Here is a 19,585-nt window from a genome sequence, read left to right as displayed (position 1 = left end):
ATTGTTCTTGTACTGCGAATGCCCGAGTTTTCTTTATAAGCGAAACAGACTAACAGCCTATTTTACGTTGCACACGTATGTGCTGGGAGAAAGTGCATTTAATGATCCTGAAATGGCGTGTATGCGAGCCATTCCGATAAGGGAGGGATCGTCGTTTGTAAGGTCGTTACAACGCGTCTAATGGATCGTGTCGTCGACACGAGTCATTGCGACGAGAAACTCGACGGAAATTTTCAAAACGCACCGAAAGAAAATCGTCGAAATTCGCCATCGGGCGAGTTCTCAGATCAGAGGATTCCACAGACTTACATTTCCTCTATACTCGAGCAAAAAATCCCTTCTTTCTGACAATTAGTCGAATTCACGAAGCAACAACGGCAAAGATTTACTCCCAGCTCGAAACGCTTTTCAGTGGCTTCGGGCCCGAAGAATAAATTTCCCGGTTATGGCATCGCGGCCACGCCGCAAATTTGGAGCTGCGGGCTCCCAAACGTTGTTCACGAAATCTCGATAACCACTGAATTGATTCGAATGGAGATTCAAGGGGAGATACACGAGATTCTCATTCGCAGATCGCAACAGCCGATTCTTTGCAACGATTACTTTTGCTTGCAAATCGATACCGAGAATTGCCTCGAAATAATTGCACTCGGTTTTTACAAACTTCGATCGAAATAAAAATCCGGCTTCAGCTGACCCCCCCCCCCCCTTGAAAAGCGTCCATCGCATCTTCCCTTAAGGAGGGTGGAGAGCGACGATACAATGTTGCCATGCTAAGCCATGTTAAATAGATTTAAAATTTCAAAATGATAAGAATTTTATAAAATTTGGTGATCTTTAGTGCTAAATTTGACAGTACAAATTTTTTAAGATTTTTCTTCTGTACAGTTTTCGATTAATTGATCACTAAAGTTCACGTGTATAAGCATAACGTTTCCATATATATAGGCATACATTCCGGGCATAAGAAATCTGCTTTAATGCGTAATTACTCGATAACTAAGCAGAAGAAAATTTTGAAAAAAATTGAAGAAAATTTTGACAAAAGTCTAAATAATTATAAATTGATCAAATTTGGTGATAATGTTCTTCAACATCGAGTGCGAAAACACAATTTTTTTCAAAATTTTCTTCTGCTTAGTTATCGAGTAATTACGCATTAAAGCAGATTTCTTATGTCCAGAATGTATACGCTATGCTTATCGACGTGAACTTTAGTGATCAATTACTCGATAACTGTATAGAAGAAAAATCTTAAAAATTTGTATTGTCAAATTTGGCACTAAAGAATATGTTCACCAAATTTTATAAAATTCTCATCATTTTGAAATTTTTTATGTTTTTAGTATGGTTTTTAGCATGGCAACATTGTATCGCCTGTACCAAATATCCTTCATTTTTTACTCAAATTAACCAGCAGCGATTTTTAGGGTTTCGTAAGCTTCGTGCCTAAATTCGTATTTTACATAATGAGATAAGAATAAAGAAAAATATGAATATTTAATATTGAGTTGGGTTCTATATCGTAATATTTATGAATTCTTACGAACACACATAGCGATTTTTTTAAAGCGAGAACTCGATGAATATTTCTGAGTTCCTTAAGTCTGACTACGTTCAACTGTAAATTTCGTTTGTGAAAACAGTACTAACCACAGCAAAAGGGCATTAATAATTCTGCTTTACGCAGTTCGTCATCGAATAAACGTGAATTTTACAATGTCCCTCAGGGAACTACGTAGGAAAAAATGGCACAGTTTAAACCTTTGTCAGAGCAAAATATGCAATTTGAAAGTTTTTGGTGTGACAGTAATTTTTACGATTTTTTTTTCTCCGTGTAAATATTCAAGCGGAAATGAAATTCTGCTATGTACTCAACTGTGAAATAAGCAATTCAGAAATTTGAATTTGGAAATGACACGAAAATTGCAACGTTTTTGGTAAAAATCTCCAAAATGAGGGACATAGAACCCTAACGCTATGGTGGCACAGTAATGTTTACTATTTTTTTCTCTCCGTGTAGCAAAAAAGAGAGAGTTGAGAAAAAATTCGTCGTGAAACTCAGCAAAAGCGAAGTCACTCGCGACGCACCAGCATCAAATTCGAATCGATCCGTTTGGCAGTCTCATCTCCGTTGCGATTTAGTAAGCACGTCATCGCACAACGTAAACTCAGTTACATATGAAAACGTCGAAATAGCGTATCAGCGAGCTCGCGTGTCGCGGATAAAAATCAGATTGTGGATCGCCCGTCGCTCGTTCCTGTGGCAATTGAGCGACCGCGAAGTGAGTTTCCCTCTAGCTCAACTTATTGATACTTTTACGACTTATTTGACCAAGTTTTTATGCCCGATAATAGACTGAAAAAGAATAAAAAATTAAAAAAGTTGAGAGAAAAGTATCGTTGAAAAAAAGGCGTCCGAAGCTCGTTACTCGTATTGAGAAACGTTATTCCGTTTGTGTAGATTCTTCTCACTGAAATTTCCTCGTCGCATGTGTGTTCTGAAAAGGGACATTGGCAGCGCAGCTCTCGAACGTCATTCGATTAGTCGTCACCGACGTTTGCTCTTTCCACTAACCGACGAGTAGCTCGCTGCAACGAAGTTCCATTTCTCCCAATCCAAATTACTCGTTCTCCTTATTTCCACTGAAAACTCACGAAAAGTTATTTCAAAGTTGAAGCATCTAAAATCTCATGAAGTCGCATGTAAAAGGTACAAATTTTCGTCGTCGAACTGACCTTTGTACCTACTCGAAAAACGAAATGAACGACGACGAATTGGACGCCAAATTTCGTAAAATCTTCGTACGAGCTCGCTAATTGATTCCCCATCGAACAAGACGTGGAAAAATAAGTCTTTATTCACAGAAGAAATGGTATGCACGAAAAAGGAACACCCTCAAAGTGCCTTTGCGTGCTTTCACGATTAAATATTTGTAGCGACACTATTTTCCTGTACTGTCAGCCCCTGTTCGGTCTCTCCGCCTCGCTCCCGGCGAAGGAGTCGATCAATTTGTTTTCGTTACCCACGAGACCGACTGGTCTTGTGGGTTAGGCGAATTTGAGCGAGGACTCGTCATTGTCATAGTGGGCCATGGCTTCCGGTGACGAGGAAGAAGGATCAAGCACCCTCTGTTCTGCCACAACATTCTCGAGTCGGTCTCCTGCCCCGGTCGAACCGCAGTAATCGAATCATAAGATTGCTTGACATCTTTTTTCCTCGTGTTTTATAAAAGGATTATCCATTTTTCTGTTATGTGATTACCTTGTTTCACAAGTATACATTCACCCCGAGATATGTTCCGAAGGGAGGGCCAGTCTCGAGACAAAAATAGGAATTGAGCAAGCAGAATTTACAATGAACTCACGTGTTTGAGCTTCAAATAGAATTCACAAACGTCTACAAGCACTCTGTCAATACTCACTGCATGGATACGAACAACCTCGAATCATCTTGAAAACACCAGCGTCGGTGCGATACGAGATGATGGGTTACTGAAAGTGTTCGTGTCTCATAAAAATAATCGTTAAAAAATAAAAATTTAACCGAACTTACAGCAGGTGATTTTGACAAGAATGCTCGTGGAATTTCAATCAATAAATGCTGCTTTTTAATGTATTTTTATTATCGTTTAACGAAGTTTCTGACGAAACAATTTAAATAAATTAAGTCGTAGATTGCGTCCGACTGATTGTACATGAAATAAGCTCTGGAATGAAACGTAAGATTATGATCGTATGAGGGAACCATTAGAAACAATTTTCTAATGAATACATACCATGAAAATTACAATTAATATGTGGTTGTTTTAATATTGAAAAACAATTTTATTCCTGTTAGCTGTACTTTTCGGGCACTTTAAAAGACGAAAAATAATTTCATTGCGATGACTAAATGTTGGTTTTTTCCCACGTGTCTGTCATTTTCGAACAAGCGTATGGAATTTTACAGATTATTAAGGATCAAACATTTTCCAATGTGTCTACGTTTGTCCAGAATTTTTGGATCACCAATTATTAAAATACCAATCGAATCCAGTAAAAAATTGGGAGTATATAAAATATGTAAGAGTATAAGGATCAAATGAAATGGATGCTTACAAATAATGCTGACTTCAAGGCTAATGAACCGTCACTTGTGACGTTCAGTGTAGAATTGATATATTATTTAAATATTCTGCAGGCATCACCACATTGTCGTCTAAAAAGTGAATTCCATGCCGAAAAAATAATAAAAATTATTTTAATAAGAACGTTATTGACAAGTTTGGTGTTGAGATTACCTAAAAGCTTACATCTGAAATAATATTTTCACCGAGAATAAAACAAACGACTCCGTAATTGCCCTTCGACTACGGGGCTTCTGTTCCGTCGATTTCTTACACAATTTAATGTGATACCGGCTAGCCAAATTCGATTTCGCAAAATTCCTCTCTTCAAGTCGTATTTGAAGTTAATGGAAACAAGCTCCCCTCGCATATCCGCTTCTAAGCTGAAGTCATCCTTAGGAAAGCTGTGGTTGGTTAGACATGTGGCACTTCCAAGCATAAAAATTATAATTCGACCAGAAATATTGCCAGTTAACTTCATATCTGTCAGGTACACTGTCAGGTACACTGTAATATGTGATCATTAAAAGTCAAAAGTTATGTATAAAAAACAGATTAGAGGCCAATCAGAATACCAATAAAACGACACCACAATGAAACTCGCGAAATTCGATATTGCTCAGAGGGATTTTTTTAGTTAGGAATCCAAATAGTTTCGATTAATTCGCTGTTCGTTCTTTCTATGGATGTGGAGCGTGAAAAGGGTCCATTCTAAATATACGAATTCGCTATAATTGCTTCGATAAAATTGAGGCAATTGGGCGATTCGATGATCCGAAGAGTTTGAGAATAAAACGACTGGAGTTGAGCTCCGATTGTGCCGGAGGAATCCCAAAATATCGAATGGTGCCTTGATAGCGAGGTCTCGTTTGGATCTATTCGTGAAACAAGGCGGTTGCTCGTACGCGTGAACGTTATACGAAGTAAATTCGGTGCACAAACGCGTTGAGAGCTTTTGTAAGCAGAGAAGGCCATGCTCGAACTTGGATAAAGTTTATGGAAACTTGCCGAAAAATAGTTGAGCAACACTCGAGCGAAACAAGTAATCGAATATATAACGTGGTCGAACTAAAGCGAGGAACAATGTTTCCCTGGAATAATGAGTCGTTGAGATATCCTCGGTCCCACGCGCTTGCTGAATCTTCACATTTATTTATTCAATGAAAAATGCATTGTTTTAGTCAAAATGAAAAGAGTTAGCATTGCATCCTCTAGGAAAAAAGTGCACGGAGAGTCGTCAAACGAGAGCATTATGCTTGGCCTCGTTTTTCTTTTGCAATATTTCCTTTCTTTCTTTCTCCGCTCTATCCTCATTACGTGTATGGAAGCTAACACGAGTGAGTTTTTTACGATCCTAGCATAACTCCGAAGAGTTCAACTCGTCTTGAGATTCGCACGATTTTTCGTGGAGCCGGTGGTCGGCTCTAATTCTCCCTGTCGCGCTTACAACACCTCGAGACTTTTTAATCAACGTGGCAATTTAAAGTGAATTAAGTGAACAAAGAAGGTATATCGTAGGCAAGGTAAAAGCCTCGGTAACGGAACGCGCTACTCGAGCCCCACCGGAAGTAGAAACTCGCGGGGGCTTCAGCCAGAATCATATTCCCTCCCCCTAGAAATATAACATCGTAGATGGATTTAGCGAGCAAAATGAACGAGAAACGCAGAGTTCCTCGGAGAACCGGGAGCAGGAAAAAACTCGGGAAGAAAAGGCCGCGGAATGGCGCGACGACGAGGAATACCCAGGAAAATCGAGACATTTATTTAGCGCTCGAAGCGACTAAATAAACGGCGAAGCAGTCGAGGCTCGAATTAATAAGCCGCATCGATACGAGCAATTTGGAATTTGCATAAAGAGGCGATGCTTAAGTCGAGGGTGAAAAAAGGAGGAGGGCGAGAGCTACAGCGGCTCACGGGGAGGCTGAGTTGAAACATCCTCGTTTAGTAGAGTGTCGAACGCTGGATGTCGGAGTACTCGCGGGGTGATACTTTCCCCGAGTATACACACCAAGGTTAGCGAGGGGTGGTGAGCTCCCTCATCCTCGAGGCTTGGGGCCAACAAAGGGAAGGGGTCGGAGGAAGAAACAAGGAAGGCAATTGGCATAAATGACTCCGCATGCTGCTGGCGTGACCTTAATTTTTCCTTTTCTCTCATCCCGAAGACACGTACGCGCGCAAACTGACACAGGCTCGTGAACAAAGTGACCCGACACATTTTACCTTCCGAATTGTCCGGCTTCAGGCCCTTCTTTATTCACCAACAACATTCGCGACGCCCTTAATCTATATCCGCCCACGACGTGTACGACGTATCTATATATATAATATATACGCGGTATTGACGATGCTCAAGCGGAGCGAATACCCCGTGCAAAATTTGAATACTTCTTCTACTTTTGCTTCTTCTCCGGGAGTCAGAGTTGTGAAGGACTTTCGAGTGGATCCTGAAGCACTCTCGAGGATTCTCCCACGTTTGATTTCTTCCGGTTCCCCGTTACGGTGGCTTCGCTCTTTTCATTCCCTGTGCCCAGAGATATTTTGCGTCTCTATAGATACATTTTATCCGGATCTCTATACCTCGACGCGTACATACAGAGGTGGAAATACGCGCGCGCGCGCGAGGGAAGAAAGGAAATCTGGCGATGGAGCGGGCACAGGGAAAAACGCTTGGGCGAATTCCACCTTTGATTAATAAAAGTGGTCGCATTATCATTCCTTTGAACCCGGGAATATACCCAACTTGTATATAAAGACCGTTAAGCACTCTGAAAAGAGACCAAAATAATAGCTCCGGACGAAATAAAAATCGAGGCGCACTCTCCCCGAGCTGAAATTCCGCAGTCGTCGGCTCACGCCCATCAATCATTTCTCTCGTTCCTCTTCCCCATTTTTTCCCTGCTTGATCAATAAAACATTTATAATCTCGATTACATGCTATTGGAAAGCGGGAATTAACTTTGAGATTAAAATGGCGAACACGTGTTCGGCGTCCCCTCTGTCGAGGTCACTCGGATGGCTCCGTGGAATAATGTATTAAATGTCGTAACGTACCGCATGCCTTCAGCCGTCATTTAATCCCTGCTACGCGTACAAAAAGCAGCCAATTTTCGGAGGCTCACCTCCGGAGGTTCGGGCGCGTGTTCACGCCCCGGACGAGCTTATATCGCTAACAAAATGTGCAGGTTGAAACTGAAGAGAATTCAGATCTTTGTGGCTCTGTAATCTCGGGATCAGGGCAGAAATCTTCTTTATGCGTTCTGGGAAGATTCGGGATTTCTGGGAAAAAGATGTGTTTTTTTTTATGAAGAAAACTTTTGCGATCGAGCAAGCCTGCAAATATGTATGAGAACAAATGCGTTTTCGCATAAAGCTTCATTTACCTTCGTGCGTGTGTGTATTGGTAAAACTCGGCAGTGGGATAAATGTGGAGAGATAAAAATAGAGCGAATGAAAGGCACATTCGGTTGGGAAAGCTCGGGGAAACTGGGATGATCGATTTAGCAAAAGCTCGGGGCCTGAACGAGGCACGGTTTCCGGTCTGTGATTACAGGAAATGCGAGTGATAATCGAAGAGGCGCTAGCTAAATACTCTCGCAATCCGTCGAGTTCTCGTCTCATCTCGGTCTCGCCTTTTCTCCCTCTTCCTCGGAAATCCAGCAGCGTCGCGCAGTCGAGCGTGGACGTTTATATTCCCCAAAGATTCAAACGAAATATATCCCGATTAGTGTGAGTATCAGCGCTACTTTCTCCCCAACTGGACGGATCAAAAAGCTTCACAGCATAAAAGCTTCGCCTCGAGAGAGCGTACAAAGCACCCGCGGAGAATGTGAAAGATTCAGCAAAAAGAATTCGAGATATTTATACCTTAAAATGCAACAAGAACCCAGATAGAGGAAACAGAGAAGAGTGAACACACGTCTCTGGATGGCAGCTCGAGCTGAAACAGAAAAAAAACCAACAAACATCAATAAAAGATTCCGCACCGTCTCACCCTCGGATTAGAATAAAACAACGAGAGTTCTCGTTACAACAGTCCCATGAATCTTCCGGCCAGGGGAGAATTAACTGCGAGCCGCGGAGTTGCGGCAGAGCAAAAGGTGAGCCGCGACCGATCGTTGCTCTTATGGTTTCGTAGCATTATTTTTGAAAACGTTCTGACAAGCGCATTTCCTCGCGAAGTGAATTTCGCGAGAAAAGCGTTTTCGAATAATTTCGGAAGAGAGCAGATCGATGGGCACTTTCGATCACTCGAATCGGTAAAACCCCCTTGTTTTTTTAATCCGTCAACGAACCCGAGAGACGAGGAGTAACAATTGGGGGAATAAAGAATAGTGAGGAGCCCTCGTTAAATATTATGAAGGTGCGATATATTGTGAAAAAGGAGAATGAAAGCTTCGCGACGAGAGCACTCTTCCCTTGACGCGTCGCGGAGGACTTTTGTTCGTCACTACATCAGGACGTGTGACACTGACGAGGAGAGCGCGTTCCTCCGATCTCTGTAAATGATGAATGAACCGCGCGAACAAATTCTTCCTCCTCGATTTTTATGTCGTTGTCGCCGCGGCGTCGTTCGAGTTTATTTCCAGGGCTCGACACAGCGCGCGGCTATCGAAGAGAAAAAAAGGTGTGACACGGATAGAATGGACGTTCAATCCCTTCTATTTCTATATGTGTACGGGGGAGAATGAAGAAACCGTAACATTGTAAAGCTGGGATTGTTTCAAGTTTATTTGCGTGGGCAGGCAAAGGACGCTTTTGCTATCGAACGAGTGAAAGCCGAAGCCTCGGTTTTTAGTCCTCCCGGGCCTCGTAAAAATGTCCAGAAGTTTATCTACTTTTGCTTCTCGCTGAGTTCTCGTGTTAAGTCGAGCTTTTCCGTTAAGTTTTTACATTCAAAACGCCGAGGGCCCTCGCCTCTGCTCCCGTTCCTCCGACTGCTGCTGCTGCTGCTCTCATCCCTTTTTCTCTCTCGGCGTAATTTAGTACGCGCTCTCCTCGCGGCAAAGCTGGGCACAATAATGATTAAGCGAATTTAATGCTCCCGCAGCTGAGCTTTTCGAAGCATTTAAAACCACCAGTTTTATCACGCTCCCGGGGAGTTTCACCAACTTTGAAATCGTGCTTAAATCAACGGTCAAAGCTCGCCCCTCTCACCCTCGTTCAATTCACGGCTCGTCGCATGCGCGTTTCGTCAACCTCGCAGAGTTACATTATTACTCGTTGGAAGCATGTAATTAAATCGCCAAACACAGTTTTATGAAATGAGGGAATTTCCCAGGGCCTTTCTCTCCCGAAAGTAGGTGACCGCAACTGCGCTTGTTGCTATCGCCGCTCTATCTCACGTCCAATTTAATCGTTTTTTATTCGGTGAAGTTCCAACAACTAGATTTTCCGATTTCACAACTCCTCCGGAGATCCATGGCCCTGGGGATAAAACGCGAATTTCAAAATTTCCGGATTGCCTCCTCGGAATTCGGTACACATCTTCGGCCGCGAATGTTTTTCAGCAGCCGAGACGAGATTCGATTTGAACGCAGTAGTCAGTTTTTTGTTACGGCCCGTAAGAGCGCGATGATCGGAAACACCGAACGCTCCCATTTTTCTGCTGGTTTTGGCTCACTTTTTCGCGTTATTGATGTACGAACAAGGATACTTTTGGTCTTTTTCGGATGTCTGGAAGACCCGAAAGGACCACACCGCGATTCTTTTTCCGCGCAAGAATCAATAAACCGGCGTGAAAATTGTTAAGTTTCGTTCCATTTAGCCATGGCTCAAGTCCGTACTTTCTTTCATCTTTTCTACGCGCTGATAAAGAATTTTCAAATAATTCAACCCGCGTCGCACTCTCTGTGGCGATCAGCTGCTAAACTTTTCGTCCGAATTTCGGTTTAATTGAAAATTTCGTTCAAACATTATTCCTAATGCACATGAATATTCCACAAAAACGTGACGTATCCATAAAAGTGAAGAAAAATAAATAACGCCAGCGTGCGTTTACGTAATTGCTGCTCGCTGTGCGTTGATATAATCTCGCAATGCAAATATTATTCCGTGCTGGAAAACGCGATGCTGCTGCTGGCAAGAGTCCTCGTGGCATTGAACAGTCGTATTTAAAACTTTGTGCTTCGCATTTCATGCGTTTTCATACGTTTCTTCATTTTTCAGTATTTCCGGATGATTTGTTGAATTTCCCGACTGATTTGTCTAGCAAACATCATGTTCCATCGGATGATTAAACCGAATTGAGAAAGCTTTTAAGGGGTCTACCCTAATCAGAATTTTCAAAAGATCGATTTTTTTTATTCCATCTTTCCAAAGTATACATATTTATTAGTATTATAATAAAATTTTATAAAGATCCGAGCAGTCTATGTGCACTTTTGAGCGACGTTTACTTGGCTGAGCGCGGTATACGCACTGCGCAGTGCAGTACCGCGTACCATCCGTTCTTTAGACGCGTTTTTCTCAAAATTACGTTTTTCGACGGCTCGTTGATAAAATCTCCGAAACTATTCAACCGATCCTTACCAAAATTTCAGCGCATGTTCTTCGGGACTATAGCGATAGCGCGTATCATACCAATTTTCTTTTTTTCTCGAAAAAACGATTTAAAAAAACGTGCTTTTTCGTAGTTCCTGGAAAAGCGACCGCCATTTTGTCGTTTTTGAAAAAATAAAAATCGTGTGGTATGCTCCGACCATTCCAGAGATTTTATCAGCGGCGCATCTTTTTTTGGACCTTTCTTCGCCATTTTTCCGTATACGAAGCTGAGTAAAATAAATATAAAAAATATTTTAAAAAATATTAAGTATTCGGTTAATTTACGAAGTAACACGACGCACTGATTACGAGTAAAAAAAATGTCGATCAACAAACAAAAGTTCGTTTGGTTCGCCGAAAACAAGGTCGATTCAACTGTGTTCGCTCCGAATGAACTAAATATTTGAAGGAAAAAAAAAAAAAAAAAAAACAATAGTTCAATCCACCACAATTTCGTCGAACCGAACGCATTTAGTTCGCCGCGAACGATATTATTTCCTCTCATCGTTGGGTATTTGATGGAGAGGCGGGAATGAAAAGTAATGGCAATTGGCGAAAGTGTGTACGAGAAGAATATAAAACGTCATGATGTATGGGTAATTGCTATTGTGCGGATTGATATTATTACGAATGCAAATGTGATAGTGGGTGAGAACGTGACGCTGAAATAGCAAGCTTTCGAAACGAGTCTCCCACTGCGGCATGTGCATTCTCGTCGGGGAAGTAAAATGGTCGATACTTTAGTGCGGCTAGTCCGGTTAGAGTGTCTTATCCGTTATACCGGAGGAACATTTGAGCGAGTAAAAAAGGCGGGAATGGAGGAGTTCAAATTCATCCGTATAAAAAAACAAGGACAATGGAGAAGAAACAAAAGAATTTTGTCTCCGTTAGACGAGCAGGAGAGAGGAAAAGTTCTTTTGGAAAATACTGGATAAAAGTATATTCGAGAGAATTCTTTAGAACGCATGTAACTTTTGAAGCTCGTCGAAAATCACTGAAGGGAGCCTCCCTTTTGGAGGCTCGTTCGTGTAGAACGACAATAAATCTCGGTCGCGTGTCGAATTTGTTATTCCTCTCATTTTAATATTATTTTTTCGGTGGAAACAAGGGCACCATTAATCATAATGATGATGATAATAATAATAATAATAATAATAATAATAATAATAATAATAATAATAATAATAATAGCAACAACAATGAGAATAATGCTCGAGCTGATAATTCGTCGGTTCATTTATCCGGAGGGTTGTAAGATGAGTACGAGGGTGATAAAAATGCCAGAGTGCCTCGCATTATGAGGCTTACAATGAGAAATTGGAGGCAGATAGTGAAAACCTTGAGAGGGATTTATGCAATCTCATGACACGCGGAAGAATAACACGGAGGATAGTTTATCCGAGGGAGCTTCGTTTCAACCCTTGCAGGGAGCGAGAGAGGAATGGGAAAACAGAAGGAGAGAGAAGAGTGCTGGTTGCCGGTGAAAGAAGGAGAGAAGAAAGAGGAACGAAGCCAGACGAAGCCGAGTGGGAGCAGAGCAGCCGTCACACTCCCAGCCTCTTAATGGCCCGGGCGTTTCTGCTCGATGTCAGTGTATCGGAAACTAAAGCTTCGAAACTCTCTCCGGAGCTTCCATCATGAGGGAGCAACCGCACCATCGCGAAAAGCCAATCTTTCGCGACGGCGAAAGCTCCGTTGTATCCAGCAGCGGAACGTCACATCTTTCCATCGCTCGGGGACCGCTTCGCATTTCTTTCTGCCTCGGAAAGCCGGCCTTCCACGATTCGGCCCTAGAAAGTCGCCATAATTTGCCCTCGAGCCCGGAGCGTGTCCTCCGAATCGCGCTCGATTTTCAAGCGTCAAAGAAAAACTTAAAAACATTCCCGGGTCCGCGCGGCTACACTCCCCTTTTCTAGGTCACTCGTTTAGGCACAGCCATTTATTTTTCTCGCTCACAACTTCCCGCCCTCTCATACGGACAGCACTGGCGCGACTTTCCGTCCGCCGATTCTTTTAAAACTGCTGGACGCAATTGTGCCTTCGCTTTGGGACATGTCTCTATGGCCGCGAGAAAAAAATCTCCGAGGGTTATATGCACACTCTGCGCACACATTATGTCCTCCCCGCTTTTTTCATCAGTCGCATACGCGCTTTTTTCTCTGCTCTCATTCACTCCGAGCCCAGCAGCAGTCCTTCCACTCCTCCGGCCTCTCTGTGCCTCCCTTTCTCCCCCTCTCCTCAAATGCATTTATATATAAATACACATACGCCCGTGTACATTTGGCCACGCGAGCGAGTTTCAATCGATAACGCTAATGTCAGCTTTTTTATTTTCTCCGTTTAAAAAACGCGTGCGGGCGAACAAAAGTGGCGTTACAAATGCGGCATTATTGCGCGTACGGAAGGAGGAATTCGAGGCGTTCGGATTCGAGGAAAAATCATTGTTTCTAAATCGATGTCGGTGTAACCGTGCTAGCTTTAATTCGACGAGGATACTGGAGCTTTCTTCCTCCGAGTGGATGAATTAATGTCGAAATAATTGACGCCCAATCGCACCAATTATACGTTCGATCCGGAGCAAGATAAAAGTAGTCCTTGTCGAGGGCGCGGAGAGAACGAGAATCGATAAAGCACCAAAGAATAAAAGTCATCGGGAATGCTCGGGGGTTGCGCACACATCGATCCACGTTATTGTCGTTGAGAGATGTCTGATCGAGCGTTTTTCAATGTATGTGTATACAGCGGTACGTGCCCCTGGCTGTATGTTTATATGAGAACCTCTGAAAGTCCACTATTGGGGGAGTAATGGAGCGATGCTGTTTACGAGGATGTTTTGGTGAACGTGATTCTTCCGCGATTTCATCGAAGACGACATTTACCGTTCTCTTCGCCCCTTCCCTCTCCAGCTCTCTGCTCCGCTCTTTCCTCCCGGTTATATATACACTTCACCCGAGGGAAAAATATCCGATATATAGCTTGAGAACCTCTGCGGAGCACGGGGTAGTAACGCGACCAACGATATTGAGCGTGTCCTAACGGTTTTGGCCTAAAAAAAATCTCCGTCGGCTTTCCCCTCTCCGTTTACCAGCCACCTAATGTTTTGGGAAATGCATAAAAACCAGCCACTCTGCGCATCTTCCACTCTTGATGCCAAAATATTTTTATCTTCTATCGTAAAACATTCCACGGTCTATACAAAGATTAGTGGAGCTATTCGATCTCCCCTGCGAAGGATTTTATCAGTTTTTTGTGAGTGTTCAATTCGAAAACTGCGAATGCTCGGGAGCCGCGGCATTCTTTACGGATTAGCGAGCCCCGAAAGAGTCCCGATGGAGACTCGAACTGCTTTTGAGAGACGCATAATGTAAAGGCCCAAGTTGAGTACCAACGGGGACTTTTTTCCTTGGACAGTTTGGGTCGGATGTGGTGACGTTGTGCGCGGATCCCAAATGAGGACTTTGAAATTGTGACACATTCCGCGCATGTGATCTCGAATTCGGTTGGAAACGGAGCAAATAAAAAATGGCCACGCGCTTGGGAATCAATTTGCAGATCTCTGTCGTCCACTTTTTAGCCTGAGTCGATGAAACAAGTTTGTTGATTGAATAACTTTTCGTTGTTGGAAGATACCTGCGATTGGAGCCTCCCAACGATTCATAAATGTGCAGTTTGATAACAAACAATTTTCGGTATACGAGCTTAAGGAGGGTGGCTACATTCGTCAAAATGATAAGAAATTGATCAAATTTGGTGATAATGTTCTTCGACATCAAGTGCGAAGACACCATTTTTTTCAAAATTTTCTTCTGCTTAGTTATCGAGTAATTACCCATTAAAGCAGATTTCTTATGCCCGGAATGTATGAGGAAACGCTATGCTTTATACACGTGAACTTTAGTGATCAATTACTCGATAACTGTACACAAGAAAAATCTTTAAAAATTTGTATTGTCAAATTTGGCACTAAAGATCACCAAATTTTATTAAATTCTTATCATTTTGAAATTTTAAATGTATTTAACATGGTTTAGCATGGCAACATCGTATCGTCACTAGCCACCCTCCTTAAAGTTTTGGTCCGCAGACACGGTAAGTGGATTCAATCCAACGGTCAGCAACAGTCACGAGCGCGAAAAATCGCATGAAAATCCAATATAGTTAAGGATGTATACAAGGTCGATTCACTATTTTTTTTTTTAAGGTTATGTCTTATGTTAAAATGTCAATGGCGAATCATTTCTGTTTGCATTTTATAATTTTTAATGAAAAAACTATGTCATTTTGAATCATAATTTACGATTTTTACTAAAATTAATATCCAATTTGATAACTGTGGTTGATCGAGCACAAGCGAGCCAATCAAATTACATGTCCAATATGACGGACGTACTAACTACCTGGAATGCCGCTGAAACGTAAAAAGTTAACCCCAAATATCTCCGCAACGACATCGGAAACAGTGGTTTTTTTTTGCGTCAAAAAATCGATAAAAGTTTAAGTTTCTAATATACTTTTTTATCATTTTACTTTGATTTTGTCAACTTCCGGTACAAATGACACGGAGTTAAATGCGGCTTTAATTCTTAAATGTTTCCTTTTAACCATCGGCTAAGTACCTTTTTCTTTTTTTCAATCGATGCAGTGTGACCAACTCTGTTAAGTATTTCAAATTCATGGAAAATTTGACACGCCGATATTTTTTACGTACACCCTTAATCTGGTTCAGAATTAGTTAAAAGAAAAATTATTGCGACTAGTCGATCCAGTGAGTTTGGCAACAGCTGTTATTGACAGAATTTTTCACCCGCGTTCATGTCACAATCGCAGTGATCGAACGTTTGGCATAATTATAACGTGACAAAAACTTCTAAAAAACAAGTTTTATTATTTACATCAATATTTTCACACCCGACCTTCATATGTTATTGGAAGTCTCTAGTGCGAGTTGCTTCCATAGGAAAACGTGGTCTGCTCCGGTTTCAAAAAGCGCGCGGTTGCAACGTTGCCATCGTGAAAGTGGCACATGGATTAACCTCCCAACAATCACCATTTTTAAAGAAAAAACTCATCAATTGCAAACTTTATAAGTAGTGAATGGATTTCACGAAGCTGTAAACATATTCTTCAGATATTTTTCTATCACTTGTGGAAGTTTCTGGGAGAATAACTGTTTGTGAATGCCTGCAACAAATTTGATGTATAAAGACGGGAAAACCACTGAAACACGTAAGAGACCGTGTTATTATTTTGGAGGATCCGTTTGAATTGTTTTCTCACGAACAAAGTATCCTCGGGCCTCAAAATTTGGACAGGACATTTGTTTATTATTCATTCCTCTATTTAAATTTTTTTATCTCAATCTCTTTGTTAATTCGATTATGGGATGAACTTTCTTAAGAAAAAACGCAACCGTGCGAGGCATCGAAATCTCATTCACATTTGCGCATTTCATATATGAAAACTTATAATATAACAAATAATAATCTTTAGAAAGCCTCAACGCGCGGTAACATTTTCCCTCCAGCAAAAGATTCTTCTTATTGTTCAGGGAAAATAATTGAAATGAAAAAAATAATTGTAATGGCCAGACTTCGATTTAAAGATCGACAGACTGATTCACCGGTACAGAGAAATGTTGATATTTGTTAATGGTAGGAGACCTACAACTGTTATGGAAATTGTCGTTTCTGCTTGCAGGATTACGTCCAGGCGACTGGCAGCAACTAATACGATGATAACGAGGAAGGACGTTAAATTAATTAGAGCACGGATGGGATTAGGGTGACATCTCACCCTGCGTTATAATGCTCTGTTCCGGAGAAAAAGCTTCAACTCGTCGAGCCAACTGTCCCAAGGTTTGATAAGAAGAAAATTTCATGAAAAGCAACGAGCATGAGGAAGACAATGACGGAGACGAAGACGACGAGGCCGATGAATTCGAGGACACCGGAAATGACGGAGATGAAGAAGGAACGAGAGTTGATTCAAAATTTCATCGATTCCCTTCGGAATAAGCCGCGATCCGGAAGCTCGTACAGATGAGAAGCGGCGAATAAGATCCGGAATCGAACATTACGAGCGGTCTCCAAGTTCGATACTAGAAAAAAGTAACACGCACCTAGGAGGAATATAAAGTTGCTTAAAAATTCGTAAAAAACTAGCCCGCATCTGTATTATACGACAAACAAACCCGACGAGATCAAGAGCACCAAAAACATAATAAAAAATAGGTTGAAAACGCGCGACGATGGAGATGAAAAATGTCTCTACGAGCGAACACCTCCCAGCAGGATCGAGACTTGAGAAATTGTTGAAAGTGTATATCTCCGTGGTGCACCGTAATACGCGGAGGAACCGACCGATCTCTCAAGCTCCGGATATAAAAGACGGCATACGCGTGTGTAGTTGAGAAACGATCTCGATTCTCGATGGATAATAGCCAAGGATTCTGAAGTTGAACGATTCCTCAACGTCATCACCAGCCCAAGAAAATCGAGCGCAAGAAGAGCAGAGAGAGAGGGAGAGGCGCGGGGCAGAGAAAGGGGTAAAATCGTTTTCCTCAACTCTACTGAAGAAGGTATACGCTTATATATATATATATATATATGTAAGCAGATCGTAGACGAAATATACGAAGCTCTCTGGAGAAGACGTCCCACCGGGTTTGAGTCTTTCCACTCCTGTGTCTATGGAGTATAGATGTATATATGTATATCGATAAAACGCTGGTCAAACTATAAAGTGGTTGCGCAGTCTTGGGGGACTTTGGTCAGCAGGAAGAGCCGACAAGCCGCATCGTCATAGCGTCCGTGAAGATGACTCGAGCTTCGTTTCTTATGGTCCCGTTCCTCAATCTGTTGCTGACGATTCAAATGACTTTTTACAATTACGGTGGGATCGGTAGCTCGATCTTGGTCGGATCGAGCAAATCTCCGGTGGAACGGGAGGCGATTTTGATACCCGGAGACATCGTTCTCGGCGGCTTGTTTCCCGTACACGAAAAAGGCGACTCTACCTGCGGCCCGAAAATTTATAATCGTGGCGTTCAGAGACTCGAGGCCATGCTCTTCGCGATCGATCGCATCAACCACGAACAGACATTGCTGCCCGGAATCTCCCTCGGTGTTCACATACTCGACACCTGCAGCCGCGACACTTACGCCCTTAATCAAAGCCTCCATTTCGTCAGAGCCTCCCTCTCCAATCTTGACATCAGCATCCTCGAATGCACCGATCAGTCTCCACCCAGGATCCGGAAAACTGCGAGCGCCGGACCCATCTTCGGAGTCATTGGAGGATCCTACAGCTCGGTTTCCCTTCAGGTTCGTTCATTTCACCAGCGCTTTTTCGAAAACGACTTTACGACGACGTGACTACACTTATGTAGCTACTATTGATGCTTCGATCAAAGCTTCATCCTACTCGAACGTTTTATCACCGCGATTCGAACGATCGACGAAAATTGGAAGGGAAAACTCCTTATTTCCTTCGGAAACTTACGCGCTGTCAATAAACAGGCTATACGAAACTAGAAGAATAAAGTGGAATTCGGTCTATTTCGCAGTCGGGGTAGGCCTCGATATGTCAAATAACCAATTTGTAGAGCGGTCGATATTTCGATATTTTGAAAGTTGTCAGATTGGAGAAAAATAAGTAATTCAAAATTCTCATTTCCAATCGACTATTTAGCAGATTACGTTTTTAACCGAATGTTCCTTCTCTGAACTCGTGTTTACTCGAAAATATATATTTCGATAGTTTTCATTTCGAATGCAATTTTAACAGACCATACGAACGTCGAAAGCTCATATTTTCGAATTCAAAATGGAGAGTAGTTGTTTTATAGGCAGACTAGAATATAGAGTAAAAAAAATCTAAAGTGAATTTTTCGAGCCTATAAAACTTAGATATGCAGAATAGAGCCGTGGCTCAAAAAGACGAAAGCTATTTTCGTCTTTTTGAAAGTATTCTGAGCTCCGTTGCATTTCTTTATTTTGATCGGTCGACTTTCTAACGTTTCGCCATTCGGCGACCGTTCGACTTTTTGGTCTTTCAGTATTTCAATCTCAGTAACATTAAGTCTTTCGTTATTATATTTTCGAAATTGTGAATATTCGCAGTATTGCTTATCGCAGTAATTTATGAATCGAAAGAGGCGATAGTCGAATTTTCGGAAAAAACGATATTTTAGTCGTCCTTCTATGGGCGATTGTTACACTCTATTTTAGTTGTAAACCTGCTTCGAACCTTGAAGTTTTTACTTCATTTATTTTCACCATTCAAAGCTCTAGTCGAATCGATCTGTCACCACGTTATCATTCGAAGTTTATAAACTCGAGATTTGAGTTGTTCGAAAATTAAGTTATTCTAACATTTTATCGAAGAATCCTCCACGAAAACTGCATCTCGAATAATAATAAACACGAGCCCTCTAAATATTTATCAGTGTCTTCCGCATATGCCGATCCCAATTCGAAGTGCCAATTTCCCTAGCCGATAAATTAACACTCCGGGTGTAGAGTTCAGACGCAAGCCCAGACGCTTGGCTGGTACACATACGCGTGACCCTTTCGAGGGCATAAAAATTCAAGGCCGCAACGCCCACGGGCTAGATCGTAAGGAGCGCTCTTTCATTCAACGGACGGATGCACTGGCACATTTCCAGAGTGGCCTCGTGTAACTTTGTCTTGTAGTTTTATTTACGTTTTTTTTTTTTTTTCCATTTTTTGTATGTTTACCAGAATATAAACATCGCTCGCTTTTTCCCAATAGTATTTACCGTTTCTGCATGTGCAACTCGCGCGTTCGGCTGCCATACGAGAATGAAAAGTTTGGCTCCTTTCCAAATCGCCACAGCTATATACCGACTTTTCCCATTTTCAGAAGAATCACCGAGTGCACAGTTATCTCAATCAAACTCGAAATAAAGAGAGCCT

The 19,585-nt window shown here is 41.9% G+C and overlaps 1 protein-coding gene across 2 annotated transcripts in view; it reads left to right on the top strand.

Annotated features, from left to right (window-relative positions):
* mGluR (metabotropic Glutamate Receptor) overlaps positions 1-19,585 on the top strand; it is a 37,634-nt gene that overhangs the window by 2,314 nt on the left and 15,735 nt on the right. The window contains exons 1-2 of one of the 2 annotated variants that reach the window (XM_043427711.1): positions 8,168-8,206; positions 16,347-17,971. In XM_043427711.1, the coding sequence (XP_043283646.1) occupies positions 17,465-17,971 (507 nt within the window). In that variant the 5' untranslated portion in view covers positions 8,168-8,206; positions 16,347-17,464. Of the gene's footprint in view, positions 1-8,167; positions 8,207-16,346; positions 17,972-19,585 lie in introns of those variants that run through there. The other variant, XM_043427710.1, reaches the window with a different exon arrangement.

This window comes from Venturia canescens, chromosome 9, assembly GCF_019457755.1.
Source record: "Venturia canescens isolate UGA chromosome 9, ASM1945775v1, whole genome shotgun sequence".
NCBI lineage: Eukaryota > Metazoa > Arthropoda > Insecta > Hymenoptera > Ichneumonidae > Venturia > Venturia canescens.
This window is presented reverse-complemented; position numbering and strand designations above follow the sequence as displayed.